The 15,466-nt window shown below is 42.8% G+C and overlaps 1 protein-coding gene across 1 annotated transcript; it reads right to left on the bottom strand.

The window, feature by feature from the left end:
- Positions 1-1,452: 1,452 nt before the first annotated feature.
- On the bottom strand, positions 1,453-15,251 carry micall2a (mical-like 2a). Its single transcript, XM_030789745.1, has 17 exons — positions 15,109-15,251; positions 14,171-14,219; positions 11,508-11,649; positions 10,973-11,118; positions 9,938-10,068; positions 9,316-9,837; positions 8,493-8,692; positions 7,935-8,013; positions 7,266-7,453; positions 5,718-5,861; positions 5,171-5,235; positions 4,886-5,009; positions 3,390-3,492; positions 2,788-2,861; positions 2,185-2,299; positions 1,903-1,949; positions 1,453-1,570 (listed from the first exon to the last, which is right to left on the bottom strand). Exons 1-17 carry the CDS (start codon positions 15,249-15,251, stop codon positions 1,485-1,487), a joined length of 2,358 nt encoding a protein of 785 aa, XP_030645605.1. The 3' UTR covers positions 1,453-1,484.
- Positions 15,252-15,466: the final 215 nt, after the last annotated feature.

The raw sequence follows: 15,466 nt of genomic DNA on the forward strand, positions 1-15,466 counted from the left end.
TGTCAACACTTCTCAAGACACTATGCTATGTTGTATCAGCACTCCGGTATCAGTACCACTGAACAATAACAGTGATTTCTAGTGACTCCTTCACCCCCCCAAATCCAGTGAGTTTTCTGTCTATATATTTTCATTTGGTTGCTCGGAGTACAAACATCTATACTGGACCCCACTGTGGGCCAATACTAGACCTGTGACATCAATATGGATCTCTCAGAGTTTTAAGTTCATGTCAAATGCTAGTCTCGTATGAAACTCTGGGTGAAAAGTGAACAGACTTAAAACATATAAGAATATGATGACCAGGCCAAAACCCTCTGCAACAAACATCAAATGTTTTATTGGACGGCAGATTAAGAACCAAATGTCGTATAAATAAACATACGTATACACGTTTATTTGCATACATTTGTAAAATACTTTAAAACATGGTTAAAAAAGACTTTACTATCTTTACAAAGTCTTAATAATACCATAGATTCTTTTCAATATAAATACAACTCTTTGCATCTGTGCAATGCTGGATTCAAGTACTGATTTCTTTTTTTTGTATCAGTCAGAAAAGGTAATTAAAGAAACTCTTTGAATATAAATGCTGTACATAGGCGTGTATGAAAAGTGTCTTTACAGCGAAGCATTTCTTGCCACACCTGATTTGAACATGTTCAGCCATATGAACTTAGCAGATGATACAGAAAGCCAGGCAAGGGCAAACAGAACTTTCAGCCTCCACCAGAAAAGCGTGTAAGCTCATAGTGCCACCTTCAGGACAGCAGCAGAAGTACTACTGACTTAAACATCATCCACATTGCACATATTACATCTCTGTTGTTTCTTCTTTCTGTTGCTTATGTGTTGTCAAACAATTGCATTATAAATTCCCATCATAATAAATAAATTAAAACATCTGATTATGGATTAAAAACCATCTTTTCATTTCTATTAACAAATGCTGATTTGTCATATTAGAAAAAAAAGAGAGATTGGGAATGAGTGGGAAAACACAACCCTAAACCAAACCAGTCATCAAACCAGTACAAACCAAAAACAGACTTATATGCAACAGAAGTGTTTTCGTGCCACAAACAAGGTGATTATAACCACAGAGAGTATACGAACATAACATAGCCAATAAAGTGTGATGAAAAAACCCGACTGTTCACTAGTGATCTGAAACCAAAGGATATGTACAGACACACTCTTATCCAAACAGATAACCATGTGATTATAACACGAACCAGCTGAAAAATCTTGGAAAAAAACAAAACAAAACATGGACACTCTTTGCTAAATGACAACACAGTGATTAACACTCTTTTAATCTAACTTTTGGATAGACTTTTAGTCAACTTCTTAATGGTTTTTGTTGGTACGGTGACTGTAATCCCACACATTGATGACCATGCAGTGGGTTGTGCTGAATACAGGGTGACTGTGGAAAACAGCTCTAATTATTGGAGTTTGTCAGTTAACTTCTCCAAAGATCACTCCTCTGCTGAAGTTTTCTTACTTCTCCGTCGGAACAGCTTGGAGATTGAGGATTTCCTCTTCTTTTTGGATTGTTTTAGTCCTGTTCGCAGAGAGACAGAGACGACATTTCAACTGAATTACTCTGCCCTGCCATGTATCTGCTGTTGTGTTAGTCATGTCATTTAAAAAAAAAAAAAAACAACAAAAAAAACCCGCCAACATTTATTCATTCATTGATTTTCAAAGCCGCTTATCCTAATTAGGGTCGTTGGGGGGGGGGGGGGGGGGCTGGAGCCTATCCCAGCATTCACTGGGCGAAAGGCAGGGAAACACCCTGGACAGGTTGCCAGTCCATCGCAGGACATGACCAACATCATAAATAACGTTAAACATTTATTATTATCAGGAAAAAAAAAAAAAAAAACTCCTCACCAAGTCTCTGCATCATTTCATCCAGCTGCTGGTCCTCTTCTTCTTCCCTTTTAAATGAAAACATTGAAAAACAAAAATTCACTCATCCAGTCTGACCTGTTGCTTTTTTACAGTCCCTCTGTCCGTGACATTTGAGTAATATCAATAACATGAATCTTGATGTTTTGATTCTAAATGAATCGCATAAATAAAGTAAACTGAAGATAGAGAGGTCCGCTAAGCTGCTAAGCTACAGCAGAAAGACAAATACGAAGAGAGAGGTGAAGGCTAATGAGCGCCGACCTCAGCCGGTCTATCTCCAGTCCCTCCACGATGGCGTTCCTGTCGTTCACGATCTCCACCAGTCTGGTCATCAGCTCGGCCTCCCTCCTCCGCTCCGTCGCGCTCTTCAAATTCTCTGAGACACAGAGGACCACAAAGACCGCAGCTTAGCATTCATAGCCCGACACACCAGGACATGTCTACTGTGCTAAAGATATTTCCCAAACAAATGGCTAAAATATGGATAAGACACTTCGGGGAGTAAAATGCATTGTGCATTTCCGTTTTCCTTTAATCAATAAAAGGACAAAAATACGTTAAATCCTGTTATCTGTACAAACTAATACATACATTTTATAGATTGTAATATTTCCTCACAAGAAAGAGGCAAACCGCACTCAACACAACGGATGAATCGTTATTTTAGTAGCAAGGCTTTAATGGAAAAGAAATCAAAGTGAATCAGCCTCTTTGGACTCCCACGGGCTCATACCGAGTTTGGGAAGTACCGCCAACAGCGTGTGAATATTCATATGTTACCAGGTAATCAGGGAATGAGGACAAGGATGACATTGGAAAAAAAAGAAAAAAAAAAAAAAAACCACATTGTTGAGAGTCTCAGACCTGGTTTACTCATCAGTCTTCTCAGCTCCCCCTCCACCCCGGGCTGCTGCTCCTCCAGGTCCTGAGTCTTCGCTCTTCAAGAGAGGAGGAAACAGCGAATGACAGACATCAATGTTAGACTGTGTGCTGATACAGTCTGTGTCATAACGGCACACTATACTGAATAAAATCTGCATTACACTATAATTTTCACAATCCCCCCCCCCCCATTCCTTTTCATGAGGGTCAAATCGATCTGAAATCTGTAAGTGTTTGTGAATCCCATATTCGTGGACTACCAAATCCTAAAGGTCGCAAACAATTCAAGTCCTTCTTCCTAAGAATTGTCAGTTCAAGCAATGACATAACACCTTTCAGAGACCCTTAGATGATTTCCATCATATTACACCTCAACTCCTGTCACACATAGCGCGGCCATAGACTACAATGAAAAATTTGAGACGCATCAGGTGACCGCTTCAGAGTCTGAAAGACGGTGTTCTGGCATCAGATTGATAAAAGTACGCAACATGAAGGCAGAAAAAAAAAAATCTCATGAGGCAGAAAATTAGCAGCTAATTTATGAAATCCTGTGGGGAAGGGGAAAAAAAAAAATCACTTACATGTACATCAACTCTGACTCCCTTCTGATGTAAGTTTGCTTCCTTCGAATCAGATTAAACCATTCCACCATTAACGGGTCCATTAGAATGTCACCTCTTCCCTCTGTCAAACAAGGCAATGTCACCGAGCACAGCATAGACATTTTAGACACACACACACACACACACACACACACACACACACACGCGCGCGCTCCCCACAGTGAGGATCAATTAACCATGCTCTGGAGAGAATAACCATTTTAACTCTATTACATCTTACCATCTTGTTAAGGTCTTTCCTTTTTTTATCAGTGCTATTTCCTTAATGGAGCACTAAATCTAACTCATGTCAATACAGTCTAAAATTCCAGCTGTATCAGTGACATTGCCTTGAGGTGGGGGCACACATGTGCACATACAAACGCAAACACACACACACACACACACACACACACACACACACGTGTCATTATATCAAAGTCTGAGCAGGGACGGGTTGAGACTGGGAGGTAGTGGGCCTCCATTAAAATCCCACTGGCTTCTACCAGCAGGACAGGTGACTAGAGAAGAGAGTCTACAGATGATATTACTGTGCCATGACCACGGTGACCTTGAAACGAACCAATCAGGTGCCCCCCCAATCCTCAACCCCCATCCCCAAACCCAACCCACCCCGCCCCGCCTGGTGCCCAACCCCTCTCTCTCTCTCTCTCTCTCTCTCCACCGCCTGCCTCTCTCTCTCTCTCTCTCTCTCTCCACCGCCTGCCTCTCTCTCCCCCTCTCTCTTTCCTTCCATCCCACAGGAGGAGCAGGAGTCTCCCCCCTGAGCCCGCCCCTGTTCCTCGCCTCATTTGGCCCTGGCTGCTGGAAATGAGAGGCCCTTTATTGGTCCGCGGCTCTCTCCTCCGGGCTGCGCAGGAATTCCCGCTCCCTGGTGTACTGGCCCGGCTAACAGGTTTGGAATGAAAGCAGAAGTCCCAGAACTGCGCGCGGGCAGGCAAGAAAACGGACACGCTCGCAGGAATCTGCCACCTCGTCTAAGGCAAGACACCTTATCAAAATACATCAATCTCAAGGCAGGGCTAGCCAGTCCCAACAGTTTATTTAGTAATAAATGACCTTGAAAGACACGCTGTCCTTTTGAGAAAAACCCTCACAAATTACACACACACACACACACAGAGCACCATGTAGGCACATGCATGTAATTTGACAGGGTATGAATTTACACCACAACAGTGAGTCTATGATACTGATGTCTGTTCACATCCCTTTTTTTGCCAGGCTATCAGTGAATGGCAGAAGTGAGAGTAGACACATAAATTTACAACATACATTGATAAGTTATGTTTTCTAGATCACAGTGATGGACTGTGTCAGATCATCTAAAGCATTATACTAAACAGAGGGGCAAAGCTAACCGAAAGCATCATATTAATGAGAAAGATCACGGCCATCACTTGTCACATGTGTTCCTCCAATAGCTATGGAGAGAAGGAGATCTGCTCCCCTACCTTCCTCACAAGAGCGAAGTCTCCTCTCCAGCTCCACTCCCTCTTTCTCCAGTTCACTCAAGTCTCTCTCAATCTCATTCAGCTCCTCTGCAATTTGGTCCACTGGGACATGATGGGGTTTGATCTGAGTCAACACAATCACCAGGACTGTGGTTCACCTCAAACTCTTCATTATCAAGTAGTTCAGCAACATTTGTATGACTATTTGTGTTTGAGGTTGTGGTATTTTCTTGGATTAGAAATGTAGAGCAGTATAACTGATTACATTAATGCAGTAGCACTTACTGTTGGAGGCATTATTTCAGACACAGAAGTATTTGTGGGTGATGAGTCATTTCTGCTGTTACTACCTAAGAGGTAGAATTACACAGAAAACCCATACTTTTATTAGTCATATTTAATCACCAATTATCAATTAATCATCATTTTAATTCTATTTAATAAAGCAGAACCCTTTAGATGGGTTAAAAAAATATATTTCTTTACTCTAAGTTCTTCTGTGGAAATGGGGAAAGGGAGAACAAAACCGATTTCATTCTCTCTCTTGCGTGACATATGACGTCTAAGCATCTATTTGGCAAAGGAGAGTCCTTACCACACTCAGCAGAACCTCGTCGAGGTTGTTTGGGAGATGGAGCCGTGTGATTGGACAGTTCACCTGCAGAAAGGCTAATGGAGATTGACGATGACTGACTGGTTTGAGTGCCATTGGACAAGTTTGTTTTACTCTGGTTAGCTGAAAACATTAGAGACAGAAGACAATATAGTGATTAGATACATGCAAATTTTGCTGGTTTCTTACTTGATGAAATCAGAAAAACTGAGGTCTTACTCCAATCAGCAAACCCATGATGTAGCTGTTTGGGAGATGGAGGTTTGTAATTGGATGGCTGGGAGGGCGAGGAGGTGATTGACACAACTGGAGTCCCATCAGAGGCAGGAGAACAAGAGGAAGAAATGCTTCCATTTTTAGAACCTGAGAGGACAAAGAAATTGATAATGCAAATATCAACAAATTCCATATTCCATATCCTGAATGGACAGAGCTAGGACTCACCAAATCCAGCAGACCCGTGTCTTGGCTGATTAGGAGATGGGGCTTTGTGATTGGATGATGCACTCACTGAGGTGCTGACTGATTCAGCTTTTGTCCAATCAGAGGATGGAGAACAAAGTGACCAATGATCTCCATTTTTTGAACCTGAAGTGTCAAGGAAGATTAGACAACATAAATATCAACCACATTTACGTGCTTTGAATCTGTAATTGGCAGAACCACGCCTTACCCAATCCAGCAGACCCACGTCGTGGCTGCTTGGGAGATGGGGCTTTGTGATTGGATGGACCAGCTGAGGTGCTGACTGATATAGCTGCTGTCCAATCAGAGGATGGAGAACAAGATGACAAATGATCTCCATTTTTTGAACCTAAAATGTCAAGGAAGATTAGACAACATAAATATCAACCAAATTTACATGCTGTGTATCTGTAATTGGCAGGACCAAGCCTTACCCAATCCAGCAGACCCACGTCGTGGCTGCTTGGGAGATGAGGCTTTGTGAGGATTGGATGGACCAGCTGAGGTGCTGACTGATACAGCTGCTGTCCAATCAGAGGATGGAGAACAAGATGACAAATGATCTCCATTTTTTGAACCTAAAATGTCAAGGAAGATTAGACAACATAAATATCAACCAAATTTACATGCCGTGTATCTGTAATTGGCAGAACCAAGCCTTACCCAATCCAGCAGACCCATTTTGTGGCTGCTTGGGAGATGGGGCTTTGTGATTGGATGACGTACTAGGTGAAGTGGCGATTGAAACAATTTTCCAGTCAGAGGTGGGAGAACAATAGGACAAATGACCCCCATTCTTTGAATCTAAAACATCAAGGAATTTGAGATTATGTAAACATTAACCACATTTACCTGCTATCCAACAGGCAGATCCAAGCCTTACCCAATCCAGCAGATCCATGTTGTTGCGGCTTAGGGGATGGAGTGTGTGGAGTGCTACTGGATGAAATGCTTGGGGAGATGGTGATTGAAACAACTGTTGCCCAATCAGAGGTGGGAGAACAAGAGGACAAGTGACCATTTTTTGAACCTAAAACATCAAGGAACACAAGACAACATGAATATCAACCACATTTCTGTATTTTGGATACAACTGGCAGAACAGGAACCTTACCGACTCCAAGAGACCCTCGCCGAGCCTCCGTGGACGATGTGACTGTGTGATTGGACAGATTCATGGCAGAGGAATAGACGGGGGAAAAAGGTATCTAGTCAAAAGAAGAACCTGCTGCTGTGCAATTCCAGTTTAATATCATTCCAACAGAAAAAGTAATGAGCTTTTCAGAGAGGCAGAGAACTTACCCACAGCTGAGGCCTGCTGCAGCTGACTGGGGATTGGAGGTTTGGCTGTAACAGGACTAGAGATACGAGAGCTGTCTGAAGAGGACGCTGTCTGAGAGGAAGGAGTGTGAGGGGGACTGAGGTGGTGAGTCTTGCAGATGTTGCTGGAGTTCTCTAAAGCGACAGTGGCCATCTCAGCAGCTGGAGTTCTGCAAAAAATAAATAAATAAATTAAAAAAAAACCTCCAAGAAACTTTCTAGAAAGATCTCATGTACCATACTGTGCTCTGTGACCTGCTCATATCTGACCGCTTTGATGCTTCAATTTCACTGAATTCAGAGAGCCTCACCTTTTGCCATGAGGATGGAGCAAGAAAATAAAATGAGAAGTCTTTTCGGGGGAATTTATGACACTGATTTTTTCTTTTTCTATTGCTCTTGGAGCGTGTTCAGACGCAGAACTCCTTTGGACTGGTGAGGACGGGGGAGAAGAATAACGGCCGCACTGTGAGCCAGTCAATCATAACAGAGATGGGTGTGGCTGGAGACCTCAGCAGGCTGGAGAAAGTAAAATGCATAAGAGGCTCCAGCACTCAGGCAGCATTATAGCTCTCTCACCCGTGTGAGTCCAACTGCTTCCCCTTCAGTGGATTAGACATGAATGGCAATAAACTGACTAAACCAACTTACTGATTTTCTGCTTCGTTTGGAGCTGGTGTCAGTTTTGATCGGCACTTGGCTGAGGCTTCACACACATCCATGTCCTTGGCTGCAACCAAAAAAAGAAAAAAAAAAAAACAAAAACACAAAAAAACAGATCTGTAATTAATAATTAATGATAATGATAAATTATTGTTACTAATATTAGTGATATTAGTAGTATAGAGGGATATATCCAAGATATAAGATCCACGTGATATCAACTAAAGAAGATTTGAGTTATTTGTAATAGCATAATGCTCAAACAGTTTTCAGTTTTGCTCTACTGAGAGCAGAGGGAATAACAGGACTGAGCGGGTAGGTCATGCTGGCAGAAATGAAGTTAAATAAATGTAAGCTTCTCGGTCAGAGAGAATGGAAAACATACACATTTGCTCTAAACCCATTGTAAGAACCATTTACAGTATTTTTTTTTTTTTATCCATCCCAAGCTTATAGAAATTGTTTATGATAATGTTTCCCCTGTGACCTTTCAAAACGATTTAAACAGAAATGCATTGTCAACATCAAAGGTCAGTAAAATGCAACCTCTGGCTCTGGAGAGGACGGCGGAGGGGGGTCTCGCCCGCTCTCTGCTGATGGCTGCTAGCCAGAGGCTTTCCTTGTTGTTGGGGATGCTGCGGGAGGGACTGGCAGCAGGGGGTGTTGGAGAGAGCCGAGTGGGCTTTCCTCCTGCTGGCTTTTCATCGCCGTTCCCTTGCCTCCAGGCTACCTCAGCAGAGGGGAGACTGTATCCAAACAGGGAAAACATCACGCTTATTCCCTTTCACTCGCTATTTACTAAAATCAACTCATTAGTAACAGATGTTATTGGGCTATTATGGTACGAAGCTATGGAGGACACTGCTTAATCATCTGTTCCCATGCTGAAATTAGCCGTTGGCGCCGTGCTTGATTAAGACACTTATTTTGCATCGTGCTTCAATTCCTTTAGAAGCAATGTAAACATAAACAATGTCTTCTCTTTCAGTGTTCACTACAAAACAGAACAATTTCAGAGCTTTAAGTTTTGGCTCATGGTTTTGCCTCATCAAAGCAAAGTGGTAAGCCTGCCCTCTACGGCAGTGGTTCTCCGCTCCACTCCTGAGGCCTCCCCTGTCTTGCATGTTTTAACCCTCCTGAGCTCAGGACTAACACACCTGATTCCCCTGATCAATTAATCATCAAGCCCTGGATTAGCTCAATTAACTGTGATAATGAAGAGTTAAAACAAAGATGTGCAGGACAGGGAGGCCCTCAGAGCTGGTGTTGAGAACCATGGACACCCTGACTGTATGGGACCGTATGAAGAGTAGTACATTCATTAATACAACTTTAAATGAGTCACTGGAGGGGAAATGGTCACGGTTACCGCCTGTCCACTCTGAGGCCAGAGAGATAAGCTGTGTTGTTGTTATTGCAGTTTCCTTCAGACAGTTTTCTGCTGATCAAGGCCCTGGCTCTCTCTTTCTCTTTGTCCTCAGCCTTCCGTGCGGTGCTGCTCTGGGTGCCGGAGCTTTCCGCTGGGGCCGCCTGCGGCCCGCGGCCGGCGGGCCGCTCTGGCGTGGAGACGGGCGACTGAAAGAACCTCTGCCTGGCTGCCTGGGTCTTCTGCGCCGAAGGCGTCCACGGTTGTGAGGGCGGGGCGGGCTCGACCGGCTTGGGTCCGACCCTAACGGGTGCGGAAAGCACCGAGACATGGCGCGGGGTAGAACGAGCGTTGTTCTCCCCTTTGGGTCCCTCTTCAGCAGGAGTGCAGCTGATTCTCTGCCCGGGCTGGACAGGGAGCTTGGGGCCAGGAGGAACGCGCTGGTGGGACGTGCAGACGAGGGTGCCAGGCTCTGGCCCAGGTTTATGCCCTCCGGGATGAAGAGGACCAGAGCACACGCTACACCTGTTCAAGAGTACTCGACTTTACTCAATGTGTTTCGGTGTCGGAGCGAAAGATGCAGTGAATACGTGCGGTATGGAAATAAAATAAATGGGGACCTTACTTAAAGCAACTGCGGTGATAGAGCTTCCCATCCACCAGCAGTCTCTGGACCAGATGAACGTGACTTTTGCATACTGTACACTTACTGTTCAGTGTACCAGATTTGTTCGAGCTTTCCACCAAAACCGTTTTCTTTGAAAGGGAGAGAAATACAAAATTAGAATAACAGTCTCTAAAACGTTGTCAATAAGACCACACACACACAAAAAAAATCTAAGCTAAAATCTGTTTCCATAAAAGACTACAAAATAATTGCTGAAAAAACCCATAAGTGGCTGCTTTCTCAAACAGAGATTGAAATTATTGATGGATTAAATTCTATTCCCTGTCACAATCTCCATTTAAAATCCTCGGGTGGGAGACCAGTACTATGTCAAAGTGCTTCTCAACACAAACCTCATGGCCCTTGTGCCAAACTCATTTCTGTTTCAGCTTTACATAAGCACAATACGCTAGTATAAACAAAAAAAAAGTAGTAGTGCAGGGTGGGGCTGTTGTTGTACACTAGGGGGCGCTCAAACAAAGCTTAGTATATCATATCACTTGTGTTCCCATGTTCCCGTTCCCTGAACAACATTAATAGTATTCATTTTTCCTCCATGGTCTCTTAGTATAGACAGGACTGAAAAGGGGGGTGGAACTATTGCACCCATCTTCCCTTTTTAACCCGTAATATTCATCACAGAACAAAAAAAGCAGAAAGATACGAGATTATGACTGAGGTGAGGAGGCAAATCCATCCTGACTGAATCCATTTAACATTTGACCTATCATTAGAGTTGCTCTTGGTTTTATGGTACTTTTAAAAAGTATTCATACTTCAGTTTAAAGTCTGAAAAGACTACAGCATGTCTCTCTCTGTTGGGGTTGTTACAGTCAGCAGGATCAGTTAAGACCACAGGCTTCCAGAGGCTTGAACCAAGCCTAATCCACAGAGAGCCATAGTTCACACCTGGTCAGAGGAGTGCTCTAGCTTAGGGGGGCTTTTGCCTTTGGGTGATGTCACACTTGATGGAGCATGACGCTCCAGGGCAGCCCTCTGAGTGAAAGTGGATGGAGGTGGATGATTCTCTGTGGGTGTTTTGGGGGTGTAGGTTCTGGCCACGACGGGAAGATTCTTCTTCTCCGACGGCTCCTCCTTTGAGCCCTCTGCTGGTCGTTTGAGACCTCCCACTCCTCCTACTGTAAAAGAAGAGAAACCACTTTAATAGAATGTAGGCCAGTGCTAGCAGTTCCAAGGAATGTACATTTTTACCACAGCCAAACACTAACACAGCTAATGCCAAACATTAGCTACTTGTCAACTCAGACTGCATGGACAAAAACAGTTCTCATGGCTGAAACTGGACAACACTGGTGTAGATTATAAAAACTGTCTTTACCAGCGCACCGTATAACTACTACACATGTAATACGACAAGCTGATTAAGATACGTAATGATTTGTGAGGAACCAACAGTAGTTTTGTCTTTGACAGCGCTTTATTGTGCAGATCATTATTGTGACTATGGTGACATGACGAAACCTTGGTGCGTAGTGTTGGCATAACGCTGGGAATAATAAAGCCTTACTGGGTGAGCGTCCGTTGAAGTAGTTGTAGTACTGGGAGACGTATGTGAGAATGCTCAGTCTGTCAGGGACTCTCAGAGCAACCATATCCTCTGCATCCAGAAGCGCTGGAATCCCCAAATGGTCCTCTGCCACACGAAAGGCCTACAAACAACGCACAACCACCACTGCGCTCAGGGAACCCTTATAAATGACACACAATAACGGAGCGCCTAAAAGATTTCCACGAACTTTGTGAACGCCTAATTATAACACAAAAACCACACACAACAATAGAGGACTCGAAGAATAAATCTAGGATAGAAAATGAAAGGGGGGGGTGGCAGTTGACTAACGGCTCGCAATTGTATGTCCTCTTTACAAAACTGTCCATCAAACAGCCCTTTCCGTCTTTAATTTGAAAATGTAACTACACCGTCAGCATGATCTTGTCTGAACACTTAAACACATCATCGTGCTGTCCTGTTGACCGTTTTACAAACTGAAGAGCAGTTAGCATATAAACTGTGAGCAAAGACCAAACAAAAAGGAGGCCTCTAAAAATAGAAGGGAAAAAAAAAAAAAGGTTGACTAGTGAGCGGCAAACTGCAGTCCCACACCGAGGAGGTCTGGCCTGGGAGTGTATAATGAATAGCACATTTCCTGTGCACACTCGAGCCCGGGAGAGAGGATACAGGGACGAGGATAACAGCGTATTGTTTCGGATCAACCTGGACACGCTCATTAAATTTTACAGGACGGCTTTGTGGGTTAGCGTATCCTCCCCTCCCACAGCTGCTAGATAAAAGCAAGCAACACACAGAGTGTGTCTGAGAGAGAGACAATTTCCTGTCTTTGAGCAGGATCCAGTTGGGCTGACTAAAGTTCACACTGTTAATTAATAAAATACAGACCGGCAAAAATTTCAGGGCCAGAAACTTGACTTGTAAAAGTGAATTACAACATAGGATTCAATTCAGTTTGTGAGTTTCCCTGGATTTACGGTGATCTGTGAAGTCAGTTATATAAGGTTCCCTGGCAGAGATGAATAACTGATACTAAAAAAAAAAAAAAGACCACACTCTAATATTAAAGTGTCACAGAGAAACCCTAAACATACGGACATTTGTAGTATAGTTGTAAATTAATCTTGATGGAGGTGATCAAGTACCCTCTGGATGACAGTCATCCTCATTCATAATGAATGCCTTGGAGACACTCTTTACAGCTCAGGTTTCTGCGGCAGGACAGTCTCTTTTCACAGCACTGGTAACCTGTGTTTCGCAACTGACCTCAACTGAGTACATTTTGCATTATAGGAACCCTCAACCATAGCTTGTAAAACAACATGCAAAATCAGAGACTCTTTCTTGACCATACACGACTCCCAGCTGTGCTGTTTGACACAGTTAAGATTCTAACAGGCCTCATTCAAGCTTCCTGTGAGTAAAAGGAAGGAGGAAAGGGGGGGGTTAAGATTTAGGCCACTGGGCCAGTCCAACACACACACACACACACACACACACACACACACACACCTCTTCCACGAACCAATCCCATACAGACTAAGAAACTGATAAATATAAGAAATAATCATGTAAATGATAGGGATTCTGTCAAAATATCACCTCTAGCTTCTAAACAAGACTTGAAGTGATCATATTTGATTCAAAGTTGTTGATATACTCAACAAATTCAACCACAAAGTTGAGCCATAGTTTGTGTTGTAGTCCCTCAGATTTCAACAAATCCAAAATGCGTCAAATCTAAACATTTGACACAACAAACAGAAAAAAAAATACCATCAGTACAAAACCAGACCACATCCTGTGTTGTAAAAACTGATGAGTTACAAAGGTCACATGAATGAAGAACTGGAATGTGGTATCCCTCAGAGGTGAATACATAATGGACCAAGAGTCTAAAGGCATTCTAATTGAAACAAACAAACAAATTAAAATGCCAGCCCTTATCAAATTCACACATGGACATAACTCATGTGTATCATACAACGGGACCTTGATGGAATGGAGAGACTTGTGAGAAAAAGAAAGAGTTCTACCCTTATCCAAAGCCTTGCAGAGAACTGGCGACATTTCAGATTAAATGTTTTGATAATCGTACCAAATTTGGAAACAATAGATGACCCACAAGAACTTCTCCCCGTGCAGCAACGCGTCATATTTCTTTCAAGACTCCTTGATTCACATCACATGCGATTCACGGGTTCCATTTTCTTTCCCAGACACCAATTCACAATGCCTTTTATGTATTCCAGCCTTCTCCCTGCTGCTTACCACAGAGAGCCATTCTACAAAGGATAGATCAAAATAACTTTGGGTTCAGCTTGGGAACAATTCCATCTCTAGAAACCAAGCTGTACACAGAGAAAAGCATGTATTTGAGACAGTGCAATGCCAGATGCAAACCTATGGTTACTGGACCTGGCAAACACGCAAATACCTTATGTGGCAAGAGACTGTTTGTTGCAGAAACTCTCCGACGAATGTTTCAAAATTCTAGATTGTACCAAGATTTGCCTCAAGATGTGGACTTTATCGTCAAGGAAATGAATATTTATGGAGCCACGTACACGGCTCGTCCGGAAAAACAAAACACTGTATAATTTTGTGTCACAGGGGCTTTTGTCACTTCCTTTCACCAAGGACGTGGAAATATTACTTACCAGGTTGTTGTTGTCATACACATTGTCTTTACTGAGAGAGTCAAAGTTTCTGAAAGAGAGAACAGGAATATGACTCACGTTAGCATGAGAAAGCCTTGAGAGGGAAAAGGATAGTTGATGACTTGCTCATAGTGACTTCTGTTTGTCTGTTGAAGAACAAGCGTTGTGGCGACAAAAAGTGGCAGTCAACGCATATAACTGAAATATAATTAGATGAGCTTCAACTGCTCTGATACAATATACTCTTGTGTTTTTCCCCCATCTGCAGAAGCAAATACACATTAGATCACTCATGAGTCTTTTTGCGGCCATCACCGCTGATACAGTCTCGCACACTTAGCTTTGGTGATGATTCACTTGTCTATCAACACGCAAGTAATTTTTTCCAGCGTCTTCGGGATTTTGATATCATATTTAAATTATCGATGGCTGTTGAGACTGCTGTGCTACCAGCTGTGTAATACAAACGCTCATACTTAAATCTGGTCTATTGTATCAGTGTGGTAAGTCTGCTAAATTACCCCTCCAACAGTTGTCATAAGTATCTGTATACGAGCTCAGGTTTAACTCATTTTCTAGGTGGGTTACTGATGCTGTAGGAGCATCACCGTTCATGTACTTTCAGCTTTAGTTCGATTGTTTGCAGCTGTGAGGAACTTGATTCCTAAGCAACCAATGGACATGTCCGACCGAGACGTAAAACATTTAAAAGATAACGCCGCTTTGGGATGAAAGTGTAACAGTAACTTTTCATCCATTTCAGCTCTCGACTTACAAAAAAAACCTCAGTGCAAGTATTAGTAGTAATTAAAGTGAAACAACCATTTACTAACACTAACGGTTAATCAATTTGTATAGCCCACACACAGCAAAAAAGTATACAGTGTAATGTAAAAACAGTTCACGATAAAACAATAAAGGTATCAATAATTCCTTACATGAGATCCGGTCTAAATTTGTGGATAAGCGCACAGAACGCCAGTCCATCTCTGAATGATGTTGTCATATTATTGATAGCCACATCTCGGTATCCGTCACACTGAATTCTACACCACTGTTCGAGGGCTTTGATGGCAGCCATCCTTCCCCGCGCTGTTTCAAATTGTTTTCTCTAACTAACAAGACCAAAGACAGCTTCTTAACGATAGTTTAACTAAGACTATGCCTGCGTTGGTGCGACTAAACGTGCTAGCATGCACCGTCTAACGAACGTGGGAGGTCTCAGTGAATTAAAAAAAAAAACATTTACGATCTGGTCTGATAGGCTATTCCAATTGCTTACTGCTGTACAAAATG

The sequence above is a fragment of the Chanos chanos genome, chromosome 13 (assembly GCF_902362185.1).
Source record: "Chanos chanos chromosome 13, fChaCha1.1, whole genome shotgun sequence".
Classification (NCBI taxonomy): domain Eukaryota; kingdom Metazoa; phylum Chordata; class Actinopteri; order Gonorynchiformes; family Chanidae; genus Chanos; species Chanos chanos.